This window comes from Pseudopipra pipra, chromosome 9 (assembly GCF_036250125.1).
Source record: "Pseudopipra pipra isolate bDixPip1 chromosome 9, bDixPip1.hap1, whole genome shotgun sequence".
In the NCBI taxonomy this organism is placed as follows: domain Eukaryota; kingdom Metazoa; phylum Chordata; class Aves; order Passeriformes; family Pipridae; genus Pseudopipra; species Pseudopipra pipra.
The window spans coordinates 15,244,225-15,268,576 of record NC_087557.1 but is presented as its reverse complement, the minus strand read 5'-3'; the positions used below and the strand labels follow the sequence as shown (position 1 = coordinate 15,268,576).

At 41.1% G+C, this 24,352-nt stretch overlaps 1 protein-coding gene across 9 annotated transcripts in view; it reads right to left on the bottom strand.

Moving 5' to 3' along the window:
* Nucleotides 1-15,033: 15,033 nt before the first annotated feature.
* The window catches only part of ZNF644 (zinc finger protein 644), a 48,873-nt gene continuing 39,554 nt past the window's right edge, over nucleotides 15,034-24,352 (bottom strand). For all 9 annotated transcript variants that reach the window (XM_064664770.1, XM_064664772.1, XM_064664765.1 and 6 more), the window contains 2 exons: nucleotides 20,048-20,150; nucleotides 15,034-19,562 (listed from right to left, as the gene is read on the bottom strand). In XM_064664770.1, the coding sequence (XP_064520840.1) occupies nucleotides 19,370-19,562; nucleotides 20,048-20,150 (296 nt within the window). In that variant the 3' untranslated portion in view covers nucleotides 15,034-19,369. The remainder of the gene's footprint in view (nucleotides 19,563-20,047; nucleotides 20,151-24,352) is intronic.

Sequence of the window (24,352 nt, the reverse complement as noted above, 5' to 3'; positions counted from 1 at the left end):
CCGCCACTCGCCCTCTGCGCGTACAGCCTTTTTTTTTTTTATATATATATATAAAAATATATTAATGAGCTCTGTTGTATAATTAAAATTAAAATCGTTTTTACGGGAATTTTTTTATTTCCACGCGGGGACTGCAGTCCGCAGGTAACGGTAGCAGCAGGGTGGCACCTGCGAGCATCGCCGGCGCTGCGTCACCGCGGCTCCAGCGCCGTGGCTGCCGGGGAGGTGTCCGCGGTCTAGCTCAACAGAGACATATATTTATATAGATTTGATAGGTATAAGGAAACAATCTATCTATTTTTCTCGTTAGCAAGGTTCCCCAGCAGGCTGTGGGGACATGGGGAGCCTGGCGGGGCGGTGATCCCCGCCTCGGCGCCGAGCGGCGGGGTCGGCGCTCCGCACCGGCTCAGCGGCCGCAGGGAAGGGCCCGGCCCGGGCGGGGCGGGCGGCGGCACGCGGTGCCGGCGGCGGGGCAGGGGGAGCGGTACTCACGGAGCCGCGGCCCTGCCGGGGCAGTGGGGCAGGGGGAGCGGTACTCACGGAGCCGCGGCCCTGCCGGGGCAGCGGGGCGGGCGGGGCAGGGGGAGCGGTACTCACGCAGCCGCGGCCCTGCCGGAGCAGTGGGGCAGGGGGAGCTGTACTCACGCAGCCGCGGCCCTGCCGGGGCAGTGGGGCAGGGGGAGCGGTACTCACGGAGCCGCGGCCCTGCCGGGGCAGTGGGGCAGGGGGAGCGGTACTCACGGAGCCGCGGCCCTGCCGGGGCAGTGGGGCAGGGGGAGCGGTACTCACGCAGCCGCGGCCCTGCCCGGACGCGGAGCGGGCGCGGAGCCGCCGCCGCCGCCGCGCGGGAGCGGCGCCCCCTGGCGGCCGCGGGCGGAGGTGCCGCAGTCCCGCCGTGCCGGTGCCGGTGCCGGTGCCGCCGCCGCCGCCGAGGCGGGTCCGTCCCGCGGGCCCTGCTTGTCCTTCCCGTGGCCGCTCGTGCCGCGCCGTCCTCGGGCGGAGGCGATCAATTAGCGCCGCCGGGTCAATCGCTTCACGCCGCGTCACGGGGGACACGCGCATCAGGCGCCCGCCCGGGAGGTGCGCCTCCCGGCCCGCAGACACCGCGGCTCCGCGCCGCGCCCGCGGGCCCGCTCCTGTCCCCGCTCACAGCTCCCCGCCGGGATCCCCGCCCAGGCACAGCCCAACTCACCTGGCCCGGTCGCCTCCCCTGGCTCGACTCGACTCGGCTCTGCCCGAGCAGGGAGCCGCCCGCTTTTTTCCCCCCCCCGCCCCCGCATCTGGAATCCTCAATCAAGAGCCCAATTTTGTCATTTGGAAACACTAATTATCTAATCACGCCACGCTGCAGAGCGTACTTGTCTGCCCAATTAGCTAGGACAATTATTAAAATTCGGGGGCCTAATTATGTCTCAATTTAATGCTGGCAAACTCGCGCACAGCGCAGTAATTAAAATCCTCCCCTCGCCTCTGCCTTTAGGGCAGCGGCTGATGGGACCTGTCAGGGGCCGCGCCGCGTCGAACCAGCCGAGCGGATTGTGCTACATGACCCCGCATTGTTAAGTGTGTCAACATATTAACCTGAATTCCCTTCAGCCCCCGTAATCACATTTGGAAGGAGGAAGAAAAGGGCTAAAACATGAAGCATTTTATTAAAAAAACATAAATTCTTTTTAATTAATGCTGTAAGAGATCTGACGCGGCTTGAGCTACCAAATGCTGCAAGTCATATAAGACTGGTGCTTCTAATTACCAGTAAAGGAAGGTTTGCTCTTCTCTGTTAAAAAGACTTCCCTCTCCTCTCATTTAAAGAAAATGATCTTTCTTTTGGGTAGTGTATTTTTTAAAACCCAGCTAGTTGGCTTCCAGTGATAAAGTTGATTACCAGTTTTTTGTTTGATGATGGAGCACAAGTGAATATTGACTTCTGCAAGAATCAAACAGACGACCGGAGGCATAAATAAAACGGTCAGGATTTAACACTTGAAAGAAGTTAATAAAGTTGAAAATTAAAAATCATAATATTGGGATAATTTCTAAATATTTATTTTTTCTCCGCTCTCAAATTTGATAGGAAGTCAGTGCTAAAACACAGACAAGAATTGGAGTTAACCCTGTCATCTGCATTCCTGCCTAATCTAGCACAGGCACCTGCCACGGACAAGAAGTCCCTGAGCCCACATCCCTCAGTGATGGCCACCGCAGACACAAGACTGGTCCTCTGGCCTTGCCAGCAGAAGCCTTCCCTTTTAGCACATTTCTTTTTGACTGCCAAAGAAGGTGGTTCCTTCATCTCCAGTTAGTGAGTTCTCTGGTGTTTGGGAATACAGAAACAAACCTTCATTCCCTGGACAGGGAAGGCCTGTCTGATGTATGGGAGGGAGGGAGAGAGGGGGCTTCATCTCCCACAGTGCATGCCCTACATCTTGGAAAAGGCCTTGCTCCCAGTCTCCTCAGATGGTAAACTGAAGTGCAAATCTGTGTTCTGGCTTGTTCCAGTGGCTGTCAGCGTGTTTTCCTCTTGTCAGCAGCAATTGACTGGTCAGGTTCACCCTTGTACAGTGATTGTAACAGCTCATTGACAGACTAGTGACCCAGCCGGACCCGATAATGGAAAACTATTGATTTCTGTGGGCTCAGCAGTTCTAAAATGAATGCCCAATATAATGTCATCAGCTGTCTTGGACTCAGATATCCCTTGGACTTGGATAAAGAGACAATTGCCTATCCTGGCAATTTACTTGCAAAAAGCATCCTGGATACAAACAATGAAGTGGCCTCTCTCAGTTTCTCTCCAATAAGCAACAAGCAATCAATGCCCAGGAAAATGTCAAGAAACTGCAGCCCAGATGTACTGGTGACTCCACCACTGTCCCTTTAACCAAGCGGGCCCATGACAGCCTCTCCAGGTTTTAAACGCTTGCCACTGAAGAATAAGCATGTAGGTGAGTGACACTCCACTCCACAGCCATCCACCAGCCCCCAGAGTGAGTAAGGCAACAGGCAGAAAGGCTGCCAGGAGATGTAACCCAATAGGGACCATAATTAACTCCCACTTGCAGGAAAGCAAAAACGTTTGAACAAGCCCATGATGCTTGAGTTAATCATACCTCCTCCTGTGTCACAACAAATGCTTGGGGCTGAGGAGGATGTCAGATAACAGTGATAAATTCTGGTTACGAAAAATTGAATAATGCAAGGTGAAATTTTAAATTTGTACAGCAGTCCTCATACAGTTGAGACGTTTTTGGATAAAAAAGTACTGCAAGTACAGTTGAAATTTTGGGAGGGGGGAGATCAATGTTTAAAGATTTGCAGAATTGTATGGACTGTTTGCCATAAGCAATAGCATATATAAATTTAAATGGGAAGAGACATGAGTATGGCAGCCTTCTTGGAAAATGTTTAAATTTGGGGGGAAAAGCAAGAGCTCAAAGATTCAAAACTCAAAGCACTTTTTGGTCTTTGGAGCCAAAGTGTGGTCTGTCCTTCCTTAGTTGATCATTTCCACACAGATAAAGCTCCTGTCACTTCCACATCCCTGTGGCTGACTGACAGAGCTCAAACCTCACTGACACACAGGCACATCAGGAAGTCAGGGGGTTGTTTACCAACACAAGGTCTGTGGAAATGGGGATCAGACAGATACCGGCTTTCTGTGGGATGCCAAGAGCTTGCAGGAGAAGTTTCACTGTGCCCCAAATCTCTTCTGTAGGGCTTGGAGCCTTCCAGAACTTAACTCCTTCCAGATGAACTAAGTTTTATATAAGGCGGAGGAGGAGGAAACAAAGATACTTACTCTGGCAGATGCCAGCACACATTTAATTCAGGCTCTAACACCAGTGTTGATTAGAACAGCTTTGTGATCCTGGCAAAAAAATTCAAATGACCTTGGGGAGACATATTTTTAATTATGAACAACTGGTAAGTTTTATTACAAAAATAACAGCCCTTCTTGAATGCATTTCCATCTTTTGTAGCCTTCTGCTCAGTGGCTTCTTCCCATAAGTGCCCCATACCCCTTGCATCACTGCTGTCCATGACACGCACACGTGTGCATTGCCTTAGCCTTCCCCTGACAACAGGCCCAGCTCTGTGATGTGCTACATACACTCGTCAAGAGGAAATGACTGCACGGATTACGATAACATGACTGCCGCTGAGTACCTTTCAGTTTCTACACACTTCCCACTGCATAGCCTTGGCTGCCTCTCCTGAAGACAGCTCCTGAACCCACCTATCTCCACTCAAGCTTTAACTTCGTGTTCAATTTCCATATGTTGCTTTCAAGCATTTCTCTTCTTGGCATCCCCTCAGGGCCTGATCCTGTGAGAGTAACTGTGCCGCACCTGAGAAGTGTTAAACAAGGCTGTGCGAATTGCCAAGTACGCTTTGGGTTTTGCTTTTTAAATTATCATTTTGAATGAAATTAAATGTAAATACTTTCAGATCTTTGTTTTGTTTACCCAAAACAATCCCTCGAACATTTTCCATTAGCTAGAATGAGGAGATTAAATCCCTCCTATCCACCTTGCAGAAGGGTTTTTCAGAGCACCAGAATCTCATGGGTGACGCTCAGCCCCAGATGTCTTGTCCCTGGAGAGGCTCAGTTCTTTTCTCAGCTCCTTTCCCATTTGTAAGAACCCCAAATCTCATGTTAAGCCAAGCGCAGATAACATCTCCATACTACTCCCTCCCTAAGTACAATGAATATATTCAGGCCTTCGGACAGAACCTCCTGAGGCAAGGATTATGCTCTGTAGTATTACTTTTGTCATATTTTCCCTGTTGTAATGTTCCATGTACATTTATGTCATTTATAAAATACAATTAACAGACACAGTGGAATCCTCAATGGCCCAAAGAAGGGAATAACAGAAGTAGAGTAACCCTGTACATTTTCTTCCTACAACTATGCTGGCTGTGGTGACCCATTCCCAACCAGCAAGTGAGTAGTAAAAATGAAACACAATTCTGAATATTTAAAAAGTATGGCAAAGCTGTCCATAGTTCTCTTTCACTTAGCAGAGACTTCATAACAATGTTCAGCTTATCTCTGCCTGAAGACACTGACCCCTCTGTCCTCACAGCACACTTCACCTTCTTCCAGTGAGGTTAAGTCAGAACTGCTATGACTTGCTGGCTTGTCCAGCCACCAAGAAAGCATCCAAACATGATCCTCCAAAATGAGCTATGGGAAGGCTTGTACCAGGTCATTAATCTTCCCCAGGAAACGCTGCTTCAACTTGGACCTAGCTGCACTTCCTTGTGGGTCCCTCCTAACTCGACATATTCTGTGATACTCACTATGGGACCAGCTGCCTCTTGTTTTCAGTGAAAGGCATCAAAAGAATTTAGACTGCCACTTATTTACTAAGTTTCTAAATCAATGTAAATATACATTTTACAGTATTCAGTATTTCAGTAGTGTGTACACATACCTGTCTACTTGCAGGTCCAAGCCTATCATACCACCTCAGTGAACTCTGCCCTACTGGGAGTTATTGTCACTGGGAGGATTGCATTCTGCCAGTATAGGCTGAGATTTTGTAGGCAACTGTCCTTCAAAAAAGCCCAAATCGTGTTTTTTAACATTTACAAATTGGTTTGTGCAAATAATTGATTATGCTCTAAAGCAACCAAATGAAACTAAAGTGACAAAAAAAACCCCAATCGGATCTATCTGAAGTATTGCTTTCCAGTTTTCTTTGCTGAAACAAAACAAATCCCATATATTTTGAAGTGAGGAAAGTGCTTTGTTTCATCCAAAATGTTTCATTTCGGTCACTTGCAACAGAAAGAAAAAAAAAATTCTCAAAGGATATAAGAGGCTGGATTCACCACAGCTGCTGTCATTCCCTTTTTATCCACTAACCCAGTTATTAGGGCAGTGACCCAGGTTGTGGGAGATCCATGTTCAATCCCTTTTCTGCCTGAAGGGATTTGAACCTCCATCTCTGTATTTCCAAGGAGAGGGTTAGAGCCACGATGCTGGAGGGGTCTTCTCTGCTGTCTCCTTTCAGCTTAGTCCCTCCTGCACAGGTGTTTCGCGTCGGCTGGACACCGTGTGCAGCTTGGGTGCTCCATCTCACCTGGGTACAGCCAACTCTCAGAGTCCAGTGTTACTCCCCTACCTGTGTCCTGTGGCTCGGTGAGTGCAGAGATGCTGTGTGCCAGGTGGAAGAGATCAGTAGGTCAGACCACTTTCAGCTACACTACACCAAAGTGTTTAAGGTGCATTCATAACCAGATCACTGAGGTGATCCCAGGTCTGGGTATCGATGCTATAAGGCAGAATGTGAGTCCTCCTCCCTAGTTCCATACCATAATGCCAGGGCCTTCCCCCAGTAAATAAGAAATATGCCAGGATAAGATTTAAAAAAAAAAAAAGCAAGCCTAATTCACATAAATATCATATTTCTCTAAGCCTAACTCTCTTCCCACTTTTCTAACCACATTTTGCTACTATTTTCAATTACTCTCCTAATCAAGTTTTTTCTCTTATTGTAAATTGCCTATGATGTTAGGAAGGATTGACTTAAGAGGAGTTTAGTAATATGAACTTATTACTTTTGTCTTCCTTTTTTTGTACCTTTTAACCATATATATCTCCATAAGCAGCTTGCACTTACCTAGGAATTAGTTGTACAGTACTGAATATAGAACTGAACATGTGAAACATTCAGCCTTGTGCATAACTTTGCAGGGAAGCTTTGGACATAGTAGTTCACATGCATCATTTTCATGTCACCAATGAGATCAGCTTAAGTTCTTTCTTAATTAGGAAAATTTGGTGCCTCAATGCTACATCTTTGCCAATTTTTAAATTAGAATAATTTTAATAATTCTATATAAAATTATTTTCTACTACATTTTTCTATTGAAAATATTATCTTCCTTTATTTGTTTTTTGTTCTAGTGTTTCCAGAAGGTAAATAAATTACCTGACACTTCTTATGAGCAGACTTTGACTACTGAGAAGTCAATAATCTCTTGGTATTTGATAACCTTTTATTAGGGGCTGACCTCTTTGTGTGGTCAAGTGGCCTCATGAAGTCACAGTCAGAGAAGGGGATTCACCCATCCAAGTGTGAGAAGGACTCCTTTGTAATGAACATTAAAAAAACCCCTCTACTTTCATCTTGCTTAAAAAGCCTCCAGCACAGCATATTTACAGAATAATAAAGCAGGACTTCAGGCCTTTTCTTCTCATGCATCAGTAACAGGACACTCATATCTCGCTTACATGCTCTGTACGCTCTATAGTTTACTGTATCTCACTTCTCATAGCGAGTAGTCTCAAATAACTAAATTAAGTAAATCTTCTGCTACTGTTCTCATAAAGAAATTAAATCAGGGCATAAAACTAGCTGAGAATATCCCTGTGACAAGTTCTGTCCCCCTCCTCCCCCTGTGACTTACCCAGTCCCGTCCTGGCATGCCCACTTGCAAGGCTCATTTATTGTTGCCTAGAACAAACAATTGTAAGATTACTATTTATTCATACTCTGAAGAAGAAACTTCAAATGAAATCCCTAGTATCAAAAGCTATACAGATACAAAGCTAAGATGCTTCCCTTCTCAGAGCCAATGCTCTAAAGAGACAGGAGGTGGGAGGAAGGAGCAGGGTGTTTTCAAGCACAGTCATCAGAGCTGGCTGTGTGCACAAATAAAGGGAAGCCACTGCTCCCAGAATTAATGTCTCTCCTTTGCACTGATTTTAGAAATTATAAAAAACTGTGGAGTTACTAGAGTTAGAAATGAAAACAGTGAATGAATGGCTTGTTCTGGGGAAAAACATGAATCACAGTCTGTCAAGGTAAACTCAGACTTTCATCTCAAAAGCAAGAAACATCTGGGATTTTTATACCCACTCAAGGCAGTGGGAAAATGCTACTGCAAATTATCTGTATTTCATGTGCATGTGTGAATGTGTGTGTGTGTGTATATACACACATTTATTTCATTTAAATTGTATATCAATCAAAAAATACATTAAATGCTACAGAAAAATTAAGTCTTTTATGGTTATTTTAATCTGAACTTGTGCAAGAGAAGAAAACCCCAAAGTCCTGTGCTATTTTTAATCATTAAGAGGTGGGCTTTTTTTGTAATGAAGGTTCAGAGAGACTGTAAACACTAAAGGAAGTCATCGCAGGTTAGATGCCTTCAACCCAGAGATGCAGCCCCTGCCTGCAGACACCCAGCACAAGGAGGGTGCAGCACCCAACTGCTGGCACAGAGCCCCAGTGTGGCTCTGCAACATTAAACACGCCACAAACCTACATTTGTTTTTCATGAGTCCTATTCAGTAAGGAGACACACAGGCACTGAGGAGTCACGGTGCAGATTTACAGGCGTCCTGCTGCCTGTGTGGGCCTGTGCCCGCCCTTGGCCCAGGGAATGCCAGGCAGAGTTCCTGCCTCAGTGCTGGTGCTCCATTGCAAGCTTCCCTTGCAAACATACTGACAAAGGAAGGAAAGCCCCATTTGTTCCCTCTCTTATGTCTCCATCCATTAGCCCAAATACAGTTTTGACATGATTCAGGATCATGGCCCAGGAGTCCATCCACAGAATAACGGGCAATGTGTTAGTGTGATCCTACTGGAATCCTGCTTTTGTAAAATGATAACACTTTCGTTGGCTACCGACAATCCCTGTTAGGAACTCCCTTATCCCTAACCTCGTATGGGGCACTCTTAATTCAGTCTCACTTGGAGCACCAGATGCTCTAATTACTAGTCCCGGTCTTCTATAAGGAGTGTTAGATGAACAAATGCCACACCTGTAACAGTGACAAGTACTATTTTTAATCACATCCATGATGGTTTTGTTTCAAAACTCAAGAATCCTCTCCAGCGGGCCCATTTTATGTTGTTACACAGCCCAGGAGTCTCAGTGAGGAATTCCTGAGTTACATTCACTTGTATCTGTTAGCGGAAACTTGAAGGCACATAAGGCCATAAACATTTCTTGCCCATCTGCTCCATAACTTTTTTTGTAAGGCTTACTGCAGAGCACAGGAAATGAGTTATAGGTGGTCAGCTTCAGCTGTTGCTTTCTGGTTTTGCCGCAGTTGTTTCTCAGTATGCTGCAGGCAGAGCCCATACCTGCATCAGCCTGCTTGAAACAATCTCTATCCCAATGAAACTGTTAGATCCAGCACCTGATGCACTGTACCTGCATCATCTCTTAATTAGTCATCTACTCCAGTTATATAGAGGTGCTGGAAATGACCTTGAGCTCTGTAAGTTATTTTATTAGAATATTATTGAAAACAGATGTTTTCCCCCTAATCCTGATGACATATTTAAACACAGCCTGGGACAATTAGAAATACAATGCCCTGGAGACTAATTATTCATCACTGACAGTTTTCCAGATTATTCTTTTTTGTTCTCATGGCTGATACTTGTATCATTGCCTGTCTCCATCCTCTTGGAGTGTAAAGAAAACTTCTGAAAAGCAGTTCTCTACCAAATTGCTTCAATAACAGCAGCAGTAACGTTCAGCGTGATGAGTGACTGTCCAGAAATAACTGATCAACTTAATTTAAATATTTAAATTAAAAATATTTAACTTACAGAAACTATTCATTAAATTGTTATGTCTATAAAGTATCCAGTTACTTGTTTACTTTACAGAATAATTTTGATTAACAAAACTGTGTGGTCCAAACAGAGCCTTAAAAATACAGGCAACATTATGCCTACATATTCATGGCATGCAAGGAAAAAACCCTAATTTTTTAAACCTGGGACTATCAGAAGGAGGGAGTTGTAATGGAATGATTCCCTTCAGAGCCAAGTCAAGGGTTGACAAGAAAAGCCGAGAGAGAAGTGACTGAAATCCATTATCAAAAAAGTTGTTTCCCAGGAGGAACACAGAGCAGCTTGGGCTGGGACTTCAAAAATGGGAGCTGCTCTGTCTGCTGTTAGCAACAGTGTCTGTTTGAGGACCAATGGAAGGTAAATTAATCCATGATGCTTTAAAGGACAGCAACATGAACCCACATCACGCTCAGGGAACGTGATGGCACGGAAGTTCAGAAGTGGAAGCAAATAAATTATCCCCTGTTAGTCACACACTGATGAGAAGAAACCAGACAACTACCAAAAAGAAAAAAAAAATTAAAGTATGGACAACAGGAAAACTGGTGCCTTTTTAGAGGACTTAAAAGCACAAATACTCTGCCAGATGGAAGCTGTGGAGGAAGCAAGACCAGCTCCTGCATCCTTGCACAGCACACACTTCACCCACTGCACTCGTGAGCAATAAAAATATGTGGAGATGTATAATCATTTGTCCAAAATACCCTGTACCTTTTTCTTTAATCTCTTCTAAATTACATACTCCCACATGAGGTAAAATTTGGGCCATATTCAAGCTTTTGTTATGAGAAGATGCTGTGCCTATGTCAAAGCAAATTTGGTGTGTCCCAGCAGGTGACGTGTCCCCCGCCGTGCCACTGCAGCCCAGCCAGATGGCCGGTGCAGAGCCCCTTGCAGGAGCACAGCTCTGCGGAGGAAGATGTCACACTGCACTGGGTGACCAGGCTGTCACTGAATGCAACTCCGTCACGGTATTTAAATCACATTAAATCTTTCTTTTATTACATACTCCCTTGTGATTTTGCCTGGCTGTAGTCTAATTACCAGCCTTGCTGCAGCACACGTGGGTTCCACAGCTTGCTCCCCCTCCCGTTTTATGGGAAATGGCTTATCTTGCACAATCCTAATGAAAATATTGCAGTGAGATAACTCTCTCCTTTCATCTTGCATTTACCACTCTAGAGGGTAAGACATTTTTTGTGGGGGAGAGAGACCACAAAATATTCAGGTTTACATGCATTTTTAGAAACAGCAGATACATCTGTTAAGGCTCCCCAAAGTAGTTTAATTGCATCTGCTATTTTCTTACATAGTACCTGATCTTGAAGTATCAATATATTTTTCCATGTCAGATGTTAGCTGAACTCATGTTTCAGAGATTTTGTGTTTCTTTTTTTTTCTTTTTTAAATTTTTTTTCAAATATTTTGCATTTCTTATGCTCCCCCATTAACTTCCAAAATAGAGTATTTTAAAGGAGATGCATCTCACTAACTTCTGATGACTTACACAGGTTTTTTCAGAGCAATTTTTTTAGCAGTAGGCACAAATCCTCTCTCCTACCCAATTAGCTCCCAGCACTAATCAGGTCAAAGATCATGTGAACTTTAACAGAGAACTTAATAATGTTCAGGAAAGCTTAAGGACTAGGATGTGGTTTCATTACATGTGTCCACATCCCTACCCTCAGCCATGGCCTTGTCCTCCCCCATTTTCCAGTTACAGCAGTAACCATACCTAAACATCATGATGATTTTATACTGCCTTGCAATAGAGTAAGACCAAAATAATTTTGACTGTTAACCAAGGCAAAGTATTGACACAGTGAAAGGCTGCATTTATACTTGCTATTTCATTTGGTTTTACCATAGTTCCATATGTATAGGTCCATAGTTCCTAGGTACAGATCTGGAGATGGGCCTTATCAACCTGCATGCAGAGACCACCTTTGGGTAGGGAAGTAGTTCAGATCCGCAGTGTGAAGAGGGATAAGAATCTCACCTTCGTAAGTCTCCTAGAATTAAGACAGAATTTTAACAAAAACTTTTTAAGTTAAAAATAACAAAACTAATGCTTTCCTGAAGGCAGAAGAAAGGAACTGAGAAAGAAAGTCCATGCAGGGAAAGTTAAAAAAAATATGGAAAGTGTTCAGATTTGCTCTCATGATAAATGAGCTCCCTGTGACAGCAGTGAACACCAGCTCTGGCTGTGGGCAGCACATGCTGCTGTTTGCTGGCAGCAGGAGCATAAAGCAGTTGAAGCTCTGAATATATCTGGTTCAATTTTGTATAAGAGCTCAATTTTTATTGTGATCCCAAATCTTTCAGAGCTTTCTCTCTATGTAACAGTAATAACAGCAACAGCATAACAGATTTGTCAGCTTCAGTCAAATTCTCAGAGATAGAAAGCTGAAATAAAGCACCTGTGGTGGGCTAACCATGACTTGACACCATGTGCCCACCATGACTTGACACCATGTGCCCACCAAAGCTGCTTTGTCACTTTTAAACTGGACATGGGAGAGAAACTATAACAAAAGGCTCATGGGTCAAAACAAGGAGAGAGGATTTTTGTTCTGTGTAATCCAAAGTCACTGTAAAATCTAAACATCTCCTCCTCCCTCCATCACTTAAGTACAGACAGCTACTGCCTCTATATAAAATAAATCATAAATTAGGCCATTAGCTATGCTTTTAAGAATACTGAGAAGTACTCTATCTGTGTTCACAGTAATATAGCTTATAGGACTTTCCCAAAAAGCTTCATCACCAGTAGCCAGCAGAAAACTGAAGTCCTGAAGAACAAGAGAAACGAAAAATGAAGATGAAAAAGCAAATGTGGATATAAACAAAAACTGAGGAAAGGGAAAACAAACCAAGCTAGGAATGAAGGTAATGAAAACGGTCAGGTTAGCAGCCCAGTGAGATGCAGCTAAGTACCGTCCCCAGATGGGAACCTGGGCCTGAGGGCAAAGAAATGAGTTTGGGATCCTGGAAGAACACTCACATTCTGGGTCAGGGTCTTTTGTAATTTATTATCACTCAGAGTCAGCTGCAGTCAGAGTACACTGGGATTAGTAGTGGAAGTTATTTCAGTGAGAAAAGAATGTTTTAAAATGATGGATGTAGTAAAGGAAGGAATTTCTGAAGTCAGTGAATGGCAACCCATTCAACATGAGCAGAACCTGGAAAATCAGATTTCGGTACCAAATTTGTGACTGAGTCCATACATGGGAAAAGCTGATCACGTTACTCCATGACTGTACCAAGTGTCTATGGATTTATATGCAGCACTTAAAAAGCATCAGTAAATGTACTCCAGATGGCAAAGAGAATGAGTACAGTTGACTTTCAACACAAGAAATTGGATTTAAAGTCTCCTTTCCCTGTCACTGCCTATTTCTTTAACAGTTTGAGGTTACAACTTAATCCTTGGCTGTTCAGCTAAGGATAATATTTGCCCTAACCTCCTCTGTGCCAGGAACCCAAGCGCACCCCTGAAGATTTGGAGGCACAGCAAATGAAGCCATCAGCTAAATTTCAGGGACTACAAAACAAGTGTCAACCTCAGGCTTATACTGTCTTCTCCTGTTTGCAGTTTCTCTTTTAACCTATGGGGTTTTTGTTTGTTTGTTTGTTTTTAAAAGATTTTTTTCCCCTGCTTCTTTATCTAAATAAGGCTGTATTCTTTCTCCTACTTTCACACAATTGTTTTTTTCAGGGAAGAGAAAGATAAAAGTATTATTTCTTGTCAGCAAGACTTGTACCTGGGTGACACAGAATTCCTTATTTGGTTAAAACACAGGTTAATGGCGTTAGCTTGCATCCTGCTCTATCAGTCTCTTCTCTTCTGAAGCCGTTTCAAAGAGCACAATGGGATTCAGAGCTTCAGCATTTGTTGCTACAGCAGTGAGGATGGATTTGGATGAGTTTCACAGAGAGCTACAAACATGATTCACAGCTGCTGCTGACTTAAAAGTACATAATCAAATGTTTACATGGGAAGTTTCCAGTTTCCAATAAACAGGTTTTTAAAAAATGGTTGTTCATGTTTAGGAACACTTACCGGGAATATCATGTAAGCATGTTTCATGTTGCACGTCTCTAACACAAAAGCAGAAGGGTTACCATCATCACTTGTTACATTAACCTCAGATCTTACAAGTTAAAAATACTTTTATTTAAAAGTATAGGATAGAAAGCCCAATAACGTTGCAATTTATACATGTGTAGTACAAGCACCTTGGAAGCTGTGAGAAGGCTCCAAGGCTCCCTTCATTCCCTCACTGAACAGTAAGAGTTGTAATTTTGGGGTTTCTGGGCTTACAGTTACCAAGGATACTATTTGCTTGGGTTTTAATTGTAGTGAGAAGAGCTTGTGGAGTCTGCATAAGAAAGGTCTTTCAGGGCTTTTATAATAAACTTTTATAATAAATTTTTATTTCCAGCCAAAATAACACCATGTCAGTCTTCAGGTGACCTGTGCAAACCACTGTCACAGCAAACACACCGCTCAAACCCCTCCACCTCCCATTCCAGCACACTGGGGCCACCTGCACACGGGCTCAGGCACCCAGGACCGCGGCCTTGAACAGCAAGCGCTGCCACCAGGCACCAGCTACTTGGACCACCAGGTTTTTCTACTTAATGCACTTGAGTATTACTAAGCAGTTTTATAAAAAGGCTGTTAGCTGACTTATGTTCAAAGCTTAATAGGGGAACAGGGCTCTAAAATTAGAGAGCTTTCTTTTGTTTTGCTTTTCAAATACAAATTTATCAGCCTGTAGTTGAACTAGAAACGAGAACGAGCAGTGCCAGAGTTCAAAACATGGAAGGAATCCCCACTCCAGCCCTTATTTAAAACAAACACACCCCAACAGTCCTTTATGCTATATTTGATCAACTATATTTTTTGCTTACAGTGTGTGTGAATGGCTGTGGTATGGCTATGAATCCTTTCACGCTGCAGGAGACCAGGAACTTGCAGAGTGCCACGCAGATTGGGTTTTTCAGTGTACTCTGTGCCCAGGTACATGTGGAAGACACTGCACACCTAATGCTGCAGAGGAAAACTGCTTCTAACTGAGAAGAAGGCACCAGTGAAACCAGACTGAACAGAGAGAGAAGTGGGCAGACGTGCATGGATGAGAGCCACTGTTACTTGTGACCCAGCTTCAGCTTTGGGCCCCTTTCTCTGGTGATGTTCCCTCAGCCACCAATTCTCATTCTTGGTCTCCAATACTGAAATGTAAATACCCCCATTTTACCTCACCTCTGAATTTTCAGAAGACTACAGCCAGCAAAACTGCCCTTCTTGCCTCGCCACGTAACTGTTCTGGTTGGGGCAGAATTCCCTGCAGAATGAAGTGACACATGCCACGCAGCTCACCTCCGAACACTGGGAAAAACACCAAGAAGCCTGCAGTGTTAAAAAGGAACATTTTATTGCAAGAGATTACAAATCTGGCACTATGGCCAAATGTTTCCATTACATCACAATTGCTACCCATGTATCAGGCAACAGCACCTACAAAGCATGGTGGATTGAAATATCTGAAATCATAATGCAGTCAGCTTTTTTAAATAAGTACCACCCTAAAAAGATTTTTTTTTAAACAAAATCAAAACTATATAAACCAATTTTTAAAATATGAAACTGGTGTTTAAGTATCCAGGCATTTAACTACTGTGATAAAAAGTGGAAAAGTCTGTTAACCATAGCATTCAACTAAACAGGCTTTGTTCACAGCCCTTAACCATTAAGTTAAAAGCCAGTACACGTTATTTGCTGTTAATGTTTCCTCATTTGTTCAGCCCAATTTATCTTCTGTAGGTTTTCAGAATCAGGTAGATTTAATGCATAACCCCTCTTTAAAGCACTGCAGGAAACCCAGAACCATAACCAGCTCAGAAAAAACACCACAGTCAAAAAAGCTTTGCAGGAACACGTCTTCCCATCTCAGGCCTGTGACGCTGACCTTTGGAACTTTGGATGCTCTTCTCTGAGCCCCAGTTCATAACTCGTGTTCCTCCTGTGATCTACTTACCTCAAAGACCTTGCTGATTTCCCTGAGCGTGGCTGAAAAGGCAGGACTTTGCGCAGGCACACAGCTCAAACACAAACCGTGTGGCCCAGGACCTGCACCCGACTGTTACAGTGCCCATCTCTGGCACGCCCGGCCCTCGCTCTCCCTCACCCACAGCTCCCGGTACCTATCACTGCTCAGTGCTTCCTCTCCATCAACGAGTCAGCAGCTCATTTCCTGACACTGCTGGCTGGGTAAGGCGTGCCCTGAGGAAGCAGAAGTTGATCTGTGGGCAGAGCTGGACCGCCTCAGCTCACGGGAACAGTGCACCTCACACAGGTCATCCAACCCACGTGCGGCAGGACACGGCAAACAGCAGTAAATGCCCAGGGGTCTCTGTAAGCCAGCACGTGTTGTCTGCTTGCCTCCACCTTCCATGCATAGAGCCTGAACACACTACCACGGGCACTTTAAAATCATCTTTCCAACATTCTGCAGAAACATCTTTTCAAGGAACGCAACAGAGTTTTAATTTTTGAATATAATTTGGAAATATCACTGCGATTAGGGAATATAGGCAATCATTTTACAAAAAGTGTATGGGGTGGTCTTCTACAATTTCCAAGGCTTCTCTAAGCATTCTGAAAATTCTTTTGTAATTTTCCTGAGGTTACTACTTAAGAGACCTTTACCAGAAACTAGGATAACTTCAGAAACAAGTAAGACTGTGATAAAGAACCAAAATCAACCAAACAAAAATCACTGCACCACTGCAGCCTTTACCCCAAAGCAATCTAAGTCAACCTGAACAGACTAACACTTGTGTTTCTATGTGCAACCCTGGAAGTCCAGCTCTTTAGCACAGACTGCCACAGAGACTCTCAAGCCACAGAACATGAGTTTGGTATCACAAAGCAACTGACTTAATTTACCCTCTTCTAACACATTATTTAGAATTTCTGTAAGTCCAGAAAGGGGCATTTATATTTCCTTGAAAGTAGTGACAGAAGATCTGTATTTCCAAACAACAGAAACCAAGAAAATTAATAGGCCCACTTGAGGACTAGAGGCTAAAGACAGCTAAAGAGTACTCTGATTTTTTATTTTAAAAGTTAATTTAGTTTGTATCAACCATATATGCAATTAATTCAATAATCAGAAGAGTTCTAGAACTTCTGCATATATTTCAAACTATATTGCAAGGATCTGATTTAAGTCAAGCATACAGCTCCAGTGCACCCACTCAGCCTGTCAGTGAAAACTCTGCTCCTCATCAACATAATCTCATTTTGGAAACTTACCAGCCCTAGAGCTCCCTGCTCTTCACACAACCTTGCATTTTAGCGTTACACAAAGCAGCTCACTATTGGGGTTTAATGAATTAAATAGAATGAACTAGGGGTTTATTATTATTAACCTAGTAAGAGTTTTTTGCTAACGCAAAATTCCGCACGGTATGGCTTCACCTTACAAGCATTCTTAACAATACTAGATAAATATCATTTGCACTTCATTGATTTGCTCATTTGTTAAACAGCCACAAAATATGGTGCTCTCACAAGCACTTTTTTTGGTGAGAAGGGTAAACAAGCACTCTATTAAAGCATTATAAACATTCAAGGTGATTTGATCACTTCCCTCTATTTGCTTCAACACATTGCTTTAAATCTTCCATTTTCACAGCGTATAAAAAAATCCCACAAGCATCCACAAATTTAGAAATTTGTTAGTCTGCATACACATAATTTGTCTGCAATATACTTCAACATCCCAGTTATCTTTTCTAAAATCTCTAAAGTATTTTTTCCTCCAGCCTTTAAATGTAACAATGTAGATTTTCCAGTTATAAGAGAATAAATTCTGACAAGAAAGCTAAACTTAGCTATAGCAATTTGTACAGTTAAACACCTGATAGCACTAATTTAATGACAGCCTTGAAGAGTTAGGATGGCCATATCTGAGGACTCTGTCCTGTAGAGCTGTGCATTTTCAGCCCATCTATTTTATCAGAACATTAACAAGCCTCATGTGTTAACTCTAAACTCCGTGCACCCAGGAAGACAGACATTTATTCATATTTTCCACCAATCAAATGTAATGCGTCTGTGAACAATTCAGTTTATTGCAAGTAAATGTACTTTTACTTAAGATCATGTGAAGATTCTAATCTCAAGCAAGACAAATCAATTTCACAAACTTAATTCACACAATGCAAATAAATGCTTCACATTATAGACATTTAGATTTTCTTTAAACCTTTTTATTTAGAGATTTTTCTGGTAAGGAGATATACCATAGGAAAGCAATTTCACTGGCAGTGAGGTATGTATATACTCTACCAAAATACTCCTCTTGCTTTAACTGCTTTTAACTTTATTTACATATAAAGAAAATATCAATGCATATCCTTGGCTTAACTACAGTATGTTACCCTATATGAGTAAAATGAAATGTTACTTGCATACAAAATTGATTTGTAGAGGAATCTAATTTGATTTAAACAAAAGTCATGTTTTGAAGACAGTTTAAATGAACAAACACAATTTATCATGACCAAGACACCTGCACCATATTTCCATCCTCACAGCACATTTATTTCAATAATTCTGTAAGTAGGTCCTTAGCATGAGCATAGTGTTACAGTTTTCATACATATAATCACATCCAAAACAAGCTCTAAAATTTAAGTTGTAAACATTCTCTTCATATGTAGAAACAATTCAATCTGTGTTCGAATTTTCTAAAATGATCAATCTTTTAAACAGAATTATAAATGAAAAGTCTACTCTAACTGTGTAGTGAGCAATGCTTATTAGTACATTTCTACAGTGTTAAATAAAATAGTAGAGGCAAACTTCTGTAAGCAAGTCAGACTTTAAGTAAATCATCATAAAAGTAACAAACTTGTTAACAAAAAGATGCTTTGTAATAAAGAAAGTTGGATTGAATCTACTATGATACAAAAACATAAGGGTAAATACCATCTTTGTTGACAAGTAGGAGGTAGCATGGATGCACCACTTTATTGTCAGTGAGAAATGCAACTGAAGTAAAGAATATTTCCTTACCACAAATTTCCAGTATTATGTACATATTTCTCTTAGAAATTTGTTTAAACAAGTTTCCCTCCACTTTTTAGTACAAAAAGCCTCATGTGATTTAAAAAAAACACTTACACACCTAGATAGAATAGTACTAATTGCCCTATTGGAACGAAACAGTCTCTTGAACTATGAAGTACATGGTATTTAATGCCCTAAGTTGAGTAAATTGTATTAGCAGTTCTTGGTATTATACAAAACACTACATACATACAAACAAAATATAATAGTATCTTATTTTACTATGTAATTCTTTTTGGAATAAACAGAGCCTTGATTTGGGTAACACTGAAGAGAACGTGGTTTCTTTGTTTTATTAAAATCTGTCTTTTAAGTACCCATGTGCAACAATTTAAAAATGGCTGCCATACATATAATGGTCTTGTATTGATAGTGAACACAGTAACTGACAAAAACATAATAAACCTTAAAAACACATCTTCCACCCTATATAAAATATAAAGACTACTTACTGTAACTGTTAAGTATTCAATTTATTTTGATGTTACTGTAATCCTCCTCTATTTTTCTGTCTTTAGCATTTATAAACATAATTTAGTGTAGCAATTTATCTTAAAAAATGATGAAGTATTTCAAATTTACACCCAATTAAAATTTAAAATGTTTCCTTGTTCTATGATGCTGCTTCTGCCATCAGTAAAGAAAATGAAGTTTCAGTAATTGAAGCAGGCTTTTTAAGTAGTGATGTGACTTCAACCATGCCAGCTCCAGTCCGTGGAAGATTTGCGTTGACAATGTGTCGCTGCAAGTGCTTTATCCAGTCTTCTTGAACAGACAGAGGTCCTCGAAAGACCAGACCACAAAACCTATGCAAATATTAAAATTAATCCATCAAGATATATCTAGCTCTACTGAAAAATTATAAAAGACAGACAATAAGTGAAAAGTCTTAATTTTCTTGAAGTTTGTTTTTATATATTTTAGCTGAAAAACTTAGTAATTGAGTTCATTAGTAGTAACTGTGAGCACAAACCCCTGCAGTTTATACAACTCACACTCACATTTTTAACACTAGCAATAACAATCTGTTCTTATGTAAGGTTTCTTTTGAAGGACAGAATATTACTTAGACATGACCAGTAAGATTTTAGCTAGAGAAGCAAGTGGCAATCACCCGAGTACGACAGGATCAAACCCTCTTGTCCAAATTAACGAAAATAGGCAATTGCTTACCCTCCATATTATTCAGTTTAATCACAAACATTTATGAGATACAATCCTATTTCTTTTTATGACTAAAATTAGTAAGCTCTTAATAATGTGTGCTTTCAATGAAAATAACACTATATACCTGCATCTGAGTATGTAAACTTCATCAGCACTATGAGGTAACGGCAGCATTTTCTTCTTGCTTCCAGATCTTGACCTTGACTTCTTTTGCTTACAGTCTAAAGCTAAGAAGAGAAATTTCATATGTGAAAGTAATATTTCAATAAGTGTTAACCAAACAGAGATATTCAGTAAGTATTCCCTATAGCAGTAGTGAAAAGACATCTACCTCGTTATTCTACATTTAATTATAATATAAATCCAAAACAATTACAGTGTATGCTAAGAAACATACTGACAAAACACATGAAGCTATTTTTTTTAGTTTAGCATGGTGCTTGTTCTTTGAAAGACTAGATAATTGACATTCAGCATTAAACTGCTGTTTTAGTATCAGGAAGCACCTACAAACCTATTGCAGAATTATACAGAAGCAAAGCACCACTGGAAATTCCCTTTCATGAATAAAATGCTGTCAAAATCTTGAACTTGTTTTGTAGTTCAAGTACCATCACAAGACCACTCACATTCAACCAAGTTACAACTTCATAAAGTTGTAGCTTTCAGCTACTACAATCACGAATTTCTAGTTTGAATAGAACACCTATTTCAACATAAAGCAAAAATCTGTCCTTTTGTTTTAAGAATTTCAAATGAAGCTTCCCCCTTGCTCCTGTCTGAATTCTAGTGCAGCTTACAAAAAGTATGTATTAGTCCGTGGCAGTGGGAGTTCTTATTAGGACAATCAACAGAGATGGCAAGGTCACTTTTTAAATTCAGTCTAAGCATTTGAAACTATGTATGAAAATAACGTGTGAGAACAGGAAATGCATAGCAAATGTGTTCAGTTAGTTTTGAGGTCTGTACCTCCTATAAACAGATGTAATGGGAATCTGTAACAAAATCTGGCCATTCTAAGAAGCAGCCAAAGTGGGGGATGAGTAGATTAAACTGAGTTAATATTGTTATGATGAAAACAGCTGATAAAGCTCAAGAAGTTTGTGATTGCTTGAACTGAGAAGTATATCTAGCTACACTCTTCCAAAACAAGACACCAACAATAAAACTATAACACAAATACCTTTTGTAAACAACCAGTTACACCACTTCATCAAAAACTCCACAAAAACTGGAAAGACAGCACCAGGTGGTATTCTTGATACCAAGAAGGTATAATGCTACACTACTGAAGCATCTTAACAGTAAAATTAAAAAAAAATTGTTACACTTGTCTAAAGTTTTAGCTCCTATAATATAAAATAGAAGAATTAACCTCTTAGTATTCTGAAGCATAAGGCGAGGCAAAATACGTTGATTTAAAGAACACAGGTCTTGACTGCATCTTTCATTTTTCTCATTTCCTCCAAAGGAACACCTCTCAAGCTTTTACCCTGTAGCCCAAGCTTTTAACTTGGTAGATATACCAGGCATTTCCCAGTTCCATCCCCAGATTTAAAGATTCCTACAGTATCTAAAATTTTAGAATGGATTTCTGAGATTTGAAGGTATCAGAGAACCAATAAAATAAACTGAAAGCAGATACCAAACTAAAGAGACTTCCTTCAGACCAAAATCAGGAAAACGAGGCTTAACAGCATTTTTTTTCTGACAGCACCAATGAAAGCAGTCTGGGTATAAAGGCAGTAACCCAAGGTGGCGGGGGGGAGAGAGAGAAATGGCCAAGATAACTTCTGGAAAATTGTTAAGGATTTTTTAATACTTTATTCTCTCACCAAAAGCATATTCTTCATTTAATTAGGAAGAAAAAAGATATCATTCAGGCTGTAGGAACTACCAAATAGTATAAATATTTTACATACCGCAACTTCAGTAACAACATCATCAGAAATGTAAGCAGATAAAATACTGGAACCCAGACACCAATGCTCTGAAGAGAACTATTTGTGTGAGGGGCGACTTATCTGAAGCAGTTATTACAGCAAAAGCTTTGCCTTTGATGATTTTGCAGAACATCACGGGAAGAAGGGAAACAGAAATCAGTATTATCCAAATGCAAACACGTCCATGAGTTGTATCTGAGGACAGTTAGCTGATATAAGCTGATATCAGTAAAATAAAAGAAGTAGTAGATAACAGACTACTAGCAAGGCCAACCTGCATTTTAAACAAGAACTGGTTGATTTCCTTCATGTTGGCAAAGACATTCATTCCCATAAAGAAATTTGATTCTACTCACACACATCCAGAGCATTTCTCTTTTTTTTTAGACCTGGATTAGTCTTCTGCAACAGAGTTCCTGAAACCTAATGGTTTTGTGTGTGTGCATAATCTACTAAGAAAAAATCCCCTCTGAACTACTGTGCAACCAAACAACAGCAACAATGACAGAAACTGCCATAATGTACCAGAAGAGGTAGTTTCTGCTTCCTTGAAAGGCACCTTTTCCATGAACATTGAGAAAAAAAGAAAAACAAAAGAATGCGCATCTTCTCTGAGTCATTTATGATGGAGGCTCTAGATAGAGAAATTACAAAAGAAAGGGCAGAAAATATCACAGTAAATGACATCAAGAAAAAAGATTCAGATTACTCAACACATTCTCAGAGCAACTTAGCTACATTTGAAAGTAGATTCGCCCGGGCAATAAGCTGTTACAACAGACAGAAAACACTAAGAATACTGAACCGGTGTTCTGTAAAAAATTTTTTGTTCCTTTTGTCTTTTGAGCTAGTGAACATATTCTATCACAGTTTAGGGAGCTCAAAGCAGCACAAGTACATTCCGAAGTTACTCCAGTGAAGCTGGAAAGTGAGCAGAGAAAGAGTAACATCTGTGTAAAGCCAAGCGAAAACCATAATTCCAACAGCAGTTATCAGGCACGTGGACCAGTAATTATCACATTAGTTTCATTTTGTCTACCCAGAAAGCAACAAGTTTAAATGAAGTCACATGCACACACTTGTGTAGTCTTGATACGATGCAAGTCTTGATAGTGGTTGCACGCGTCAAGTAAGTCACACAATTGCCTCATCCATTGCCTACCCATAACATAGCCATGTTCTGACCAAAACTCAGCTACTGTATTTCCTATGTCTTTACTGTAACAAAGCATGAACTCCTCAGAAAGTATGTTTTTATCGCTTCCACGAAGACACCAAGGATAATTTAGCTCCAGTAAGCTGCATGGAAACTGCAGCAAATTGCCAGAAAGGCAGGAACTACCTTCCACTACTACTTTGTAGTTACAACAGTTTCCAAACTATCATCTTTCGTTCTCCATAAAGGCCTACTTCTTTTCGGAAGAAGCCTCCTTCCTTCAAGTTTGGCTACCTGGTGTTTCCCAGTTGCTATTCAAAAAACTTGTAAACGATGAGTCGCATCACTTCATCAAACCACTGACACAATATGACGGAGAAGCAACCCATTTAAAACAAAAGACAATCAAACTACTGGAAGTGCTCAAGTTCAATTTCAGAGCACACTATTTAGAAAAATATGTGCTAGGTAAAACGGCTGCATATAAAAACATTCTTTACCTCTGTGGCCACTTATCAAGAAACACTACAAGTAGTGAGAGATAGGAGGTTTAAATGCGCATGCCTAAGAGAACATGAATTAGGGAGGTGACAGTTGGAGGCCCTTCATGCTAAGACATTTGGTCTGCAGTTCAAAATTAAAATGCTCTGCTTCCTGATGTCCATCAACATGGAAAGTTTCTTATTTCAGGAAGACTAGACCTGAGTCTTTTAATCAGACTTTATGAATTTTGTCATAAGCTAACACAAGCTGAATAATTGCACACATGAATGGAGCTAATTAACCATTTGAAAACTGCCAATCAAAAAGTAAAAAATAATGAATTATCTTTCTTCTACATTTAGTCACTAATTTTTCAAATTCAATCACTTGCTATCTATCCTCATCATTACTGCACAGTAAAGTGCATTAAAAAACCCCTCCAGTAATGTGCTCCCTGAAGGATTTTATAGGATGCTGAAAATTAGCTCATTGTGATGGTTGATTGTTTGTAACTGTAACTGCACAGAATAAAGATATGCAAAGCCAGTGGACCTCAGATTTCTGCTGTAGCTGGATATGCTTCCACCACAAACTTCCCAAAGCAATATCTGAAATTATCTGGATTTGTAGTGGCCTTGTGAACTGCTACCTCGGTCACACTGTTGGCTTGAAGGCCAGACTTCTTGTTCTGTACTTTATTGTTCCCTCCTGAGTTTCTGAAGAAGCAGTCTCCATCTACAGAAGCAATGACCAAAGAATAAAGTGGTGATTCCCAGAAGATGACAGCTGGTATGAAGAGACTGAGTGTGTGAAAAGAGTCAACAAAGAGAAGATGTAAAAAGCCAGA